Raw genomic sequence first — 4,705 nt, 5'->3', positions numbered from 1 at the left:
GGGGTGGCGCACGCGGGTTGGCGCTTCCGAGCGTCTGTTCCCTGTTCCCGCCAGCTGCCGCCTGCATCCCCCGAACCCTGAACTGCTGTTCGCTCACTAGGTGACTGTGACGGGTACTTCTTGAGGACAAATGTTTCTTACTATCCTGGCCACCCCGCAGGGATTCAGACGTCACTGTAACAGATGATGTGACTTCACACAAGGCAGTGTGACAGGCGACTCAGCACATGGTGTTCCTGCCAGAGACGGGAGCTGACACGCCCGACGAGGCCGTCAGCATTTCCACGCGTGCCCCCAGGAGGATGTGCAGTAGGCATTCTGTCCGCAATGGCCAAATCTTTCCGGTCACCTGAGAACGACGCCCACAGCAGGTCAGGAAGAGCTGCTCGGAAGCCTCGGGCGGGAAAGTACTTTGGTCTAAAGTTGTACCCAGGAATTTCAACGAACCACACACTCCAGGGAGGCGGCACCCGTTTAGGCTCGGATTCCGGGGTTAGCGCAACTCCGTCCCACCCACTCCTGGCCACCTCCAAGCCCAAGGGGTTCCAAGCCTGTGCCAGCCAGACAGAGAGGACGGCGCTCAGGTCTGTCTGCCTCGACCGCCAAGCACGTCCATCTCCGCAGCGGCCCGCAGCCCGTAACAAAGCTAGTGACAAGGCTCGTAAGCCCTGGGCCGGGGGCACAAGCCTGACGAGGCCAGCCGCCGCCCGGGGTCTCAGCGCCAGACCTGCCGCCTGCCAGGGGGAGGACGCGGGGCCACGAGCCACAGAGTCTGGGCTTCCGCGGGCCGGGCCTGCACAGCCAGGTGTGCGGGGCACAAAGGCAACCTGCAGTTTCTACGGGTGACTGTTTATTGGTCCTGGGAATCCAAAGTAAAAGTCAGGGGCTAGAGGTCGCTCTCAGGAACAGAGGAGATGTGGGTTTCTCTTCTTTCCCAACGTCAGTTCCCAAGTTCTCTTGGCTGCAGCAGGAAGCATCAGGCTCTCCTCCCGTCTCGGCCCCGGCCCCGGCCCCGGCCCCGCTCAGCCGCGCTCTGACTGTCCGCTCGCATCGCGGAGCAGGACGACACCAGCACACTGCGGTCATCAGCACTTTCTCCAGCGCTACCATTTCCACGGCCCTGAAACGGCTACTTGCTGGGTAAACTCACCGCGGGAAGAGAGTTAGATGAACGGGTCGTGGAAGCCGCGAGCTGCAGCTCATCCGGACGCGGGTTCCACGTCCCCCGCCCAGCCTGAGTCTGGTTGGTAAGTTCAAAGCGCCTCTGAAAATCGGGCTGGGCGGCTCAGGGACGCTTAGGAAACTGAACTCACGGGCATGGAGGGAACTGCCCGAGCGCCGAGACTCAGCGCGGCTGCTGGACAGCGCCCGGCGTGGGAAGGTCGCGCAGGGGCCCCAGACTCCGCCCACCGCGGAGAGATCCGCGCGGGAAAGACGGTTTTCCTGCCCTGGACGTGACCCATGCTACCTGAGACCGGCTCTGGGTGACACAGTTCACCTGAAGGCTGCTCTTGACGGGCAGGTGGGCCTGTTCAGTTGTTTACTGCCTCGGCACCGGCTCTTAACAAGCATGTGCCACGTGGACAAGAGCCACCTGTCACACCTGGGGCCACACCCACAAGCCCGCTGCCCTGCCGGTGCGTGGAGCACCAAGCTCAGCCCCAGGCCCTCTCTGCTCTAGTCCCCAAGTTCCTGTCACGGCTTCTTTGTTTACCTCTGGGCCGCCGGCCAGAGCTGGGGGCAGAGGGGCAGGGGCAGAACCCAGACGACAGGTCAGGGCAGAAAAAAACGAGGTAGAACAGACAAAGTGAGGTGGTCCCGTCACACTAACCTGGGGGCCATGTCCTGCGCCCTGCTCTGAGCCCCGAACTCCCATCTCTCCTCAGAGGGGATGGCCGAGCCCACCCCAACCCCAACCATCACCCTTCCCTACCACAGCCTCTGAAAAAGAAGACAGCACGAGGGTCCCCAACACTGGCTGCTCCCCGCAACCAGGTAAGAGAGGAAGAAACAAATGAATGAAAAGGTTTTGCCTCGCAAACAAGTTATAAAAGTGTAGCTTGTAATAACATTGTAGTCAGCTATAATAGTTGCCAGTGAGTGCCCAGGTTACCGCCGACTCAGTGGAATGAATCCTCATCACTAATCTCCTTTCCTTTCCTGTGAGAGAAGCGTCTGCTCTGACGCACAGCTGCCAGAGCGGCAGCCAGTGCCAGACCCATCCCAACTGCCATCCTGGAAGAGGCGGCCAGGGGCCCTCGGATCAGTGAGAGTGGCTGGTAGGGGTTCTGGAGCACAGGCTCCTGGACAAACAGCTGTTAAGAGATATGTTTGTCTGGTTGGCACTACCGTCGTCCCCTGTCCTGTGAGGACATTGCTCTCACTCCAGCCTGGTCCCTACGGAGCAGGCTGGGAAGTGGCACGTGGGCACGGGGCAGACTGAAGATCCCTCAGCAGGGACCCAGACACAGACCTGCCCCACGGCGGTCTCACAGAGCCACCTGCACGGCAGCACGTGAGGGAGCCGATGCAGCACTGAGAACACAATGAAGCACATTCACCAAAGTCATTTATCTCCATAAGAACAGAGATCAATCTTCTATTACATGAGCTATTTATCTAATAATTATATTCTAAAGATTTTCAACTGGGCTTGAAAAGATGAATATATTACCCCCTAGCGCTCCCATCTTTGGTTTCATGGTTTCTGACCCTTTAATTAAGGAGCCAGAAGATCAGTGTACTGGAAAACCACAGCTTCTCAATATCTGAGCTAATTCAGGTTCAGACTGCAGAGCCTTAGTTTATACTTGTTAGAAATCATCTGTGGAAAATTTATTTGAACATCCTACATTCCTTTAAGGAAGTCTGGCTGACGAATTACAAGGGGAATGAACTGCCACTTCCCTGCTCTAGGTAAAAGCTCGGTGCGGGGAGAGCCGTTTGCACCATCGGACCTCTCAGACGCCGCCTCCCTTCACCCGCCCCACAGTCGACGACGAAGGTAACCGTTCTATTGTCCCACAAGAGATGCAAAGTAAGTTGTTTCCAAGAATATGAAATTGATATACAATCTCACGTACTTTGAAAAAATTGGAAAATCAAGAAAAAAAGTTCTAACAAACTAAGACAACTGCTGTTAACATTCTGACGTTTAACACCAGACTTCCACCAACACATTAACAAATAAAGCTAGAATCTCATTCCAACTTGACTCTCCACACAGCCTAAATATTTTTCCCTGTGACTGCAAGTTCTCTAAATCGTTTTTAGTGACTGCAAAGCACAGCACAGTCCACTGTGTGGCTATGAGGTGACATGCTCACCACCTCCTAATTACAAATTTAGGTGAAGTTAATTTACAATACCAGAGAACTGGGAAACCATGCTTCCCCTGGAAGATGTCACCTCCCTCCTGCCCCGGAGGACTTATTACCTCCCACGTCCTCGCTGCCGGAGGAGTTCTCGGAGATGGTGCAGCTGGGTGGCTCGGGTGGACAGGGAATGAAGCCCCCAGGAGGCAAACTCACGGTGTAGAGCCGCCTCCCAGGCGGGGCCTCGGAGGGGCCACCTGCAGGAGAAAACGGGGACAACAGGGATGGGTCAGTGCTGCACACGTGGTCAGACGCACCCCCCGTCCTCCAGCCACGTTCAAACAGCTCAGTCAAACCCAGACGCTGTTACAGACACTAATTTTAATACACCAAGCGTTTTGTCAGGAGAGTGAGTCAGCTATATATCCAGCCCCGAACAAAGGACAGCCTATGATTATTTAAGTTAAGTTACTTACTATGTGAATGTCTAGATTTTTATAATATGATGTAAAAACATAACTAGTTCATGAGGAGGAAGCAGAAAGTAAAACTGTTTCACAAAACATACCCCTCATTAGCACAGCATGAGATCGTGCTACACATTTTATTCTACATTTATGTCATACAAAATGTGCATCTTCTATAATGTCGTTCAAAGTGAACATGGTATAAAATGTCCAGATATATCTAAGTCTAGTCTTTTAATGGCGACATAATAATCTGAGTAATCAGCAACCATAATTTACCTCTGTCCTAAGTGTGCACTGTCACAAAAAGCTGCTGTGACCACCCTTGTTGTATGTGACTGCACACCTGGCCCTTTAGTCCCCAGATAAATTCCTGGAGATGAATGGGTGGCGTCTCATTGGCTTTTCTGATGCTGTCGACAGGTCACGTAAGGCCGCTGCCCTCTTCCCATTTTCGATGGAAAGAGGGCAAAGCAAACTTTGTGTGAGAAACACAAGCGGATACCCAACTAGTCTTTCACAGAAAAAGGAATGTTTTTTAAAACAAGGACTGAACAAAGTCACTAATACCGATTGGAGACATTTGATGTCAAGATGTTTAACGGTAAAACAGCTGGAAATGTTTTCGAATCCTCTGCCACCGATAGATCTTACTTTCTTGAGGGTAAGATGTAAGAGTTCTAGTTCTTGACTTAATCTGGCCCACTCCAGCCGGTGAGTCCCCGCGTCACTGTGCTGGAACCAGGTGGGGGGCGCTGCTTCCCCGCGGACTACCCCGGATCCGGGAACAACGGCCCTGGGTCAGGATCATGCTCCACAGAGCAGGTTTGGAAGGTTTTACTCGGCTAAATCCTTCTCACTAAGCTGAACAACTAGCATCAGCCCCCTCACTAGCTACCTGCGCGCAGACGGGGGCCTGGAAGC

The 4,705-nt window shown here is 53.8% G+C and overlaps 1 protein-coding gene across 1 annotated transcript in view; it reads right to left on the bottom strand.

Moving 5' to 3' along the window:
* ERICH1 (glutamate rich 1) overlaps positions 1 to 4,705 on the bottom strand; it is a 27,235-nt gene that overhangs the window by 10,597 nt on the left and 11,933 nt on the right. Inside the window, exon 4 of the mRNA XM_015591846.2 lies at positions 3,437 to 3,571. Coding sequence (XP_015447332.2) covers positions 3,437 to 3,571 — 135 coding nt within the window. The remainder of the gene's footprint in view (positions 1 to 3,436; positions 3,572 to 4,705) is intronic.

The sequence above is a fragment of the Pteropus alecto genome, unplaced genomic scaffold (genome assembly GCF_000325575.1).
Source record: "Pteropus alecto unplaced genomic scaffold, ASM32557v1 scaffold35, whole genome shotgun sequence".
NCBI lineage: Eukaryota > Metazoa > Chordata > Mammalia > Chiroptera > Pteropodidae > Pteropus > Pteropus alecto.
This window is presented reverse-complemented; position numbering and strand designations above follow the sequence as displayed.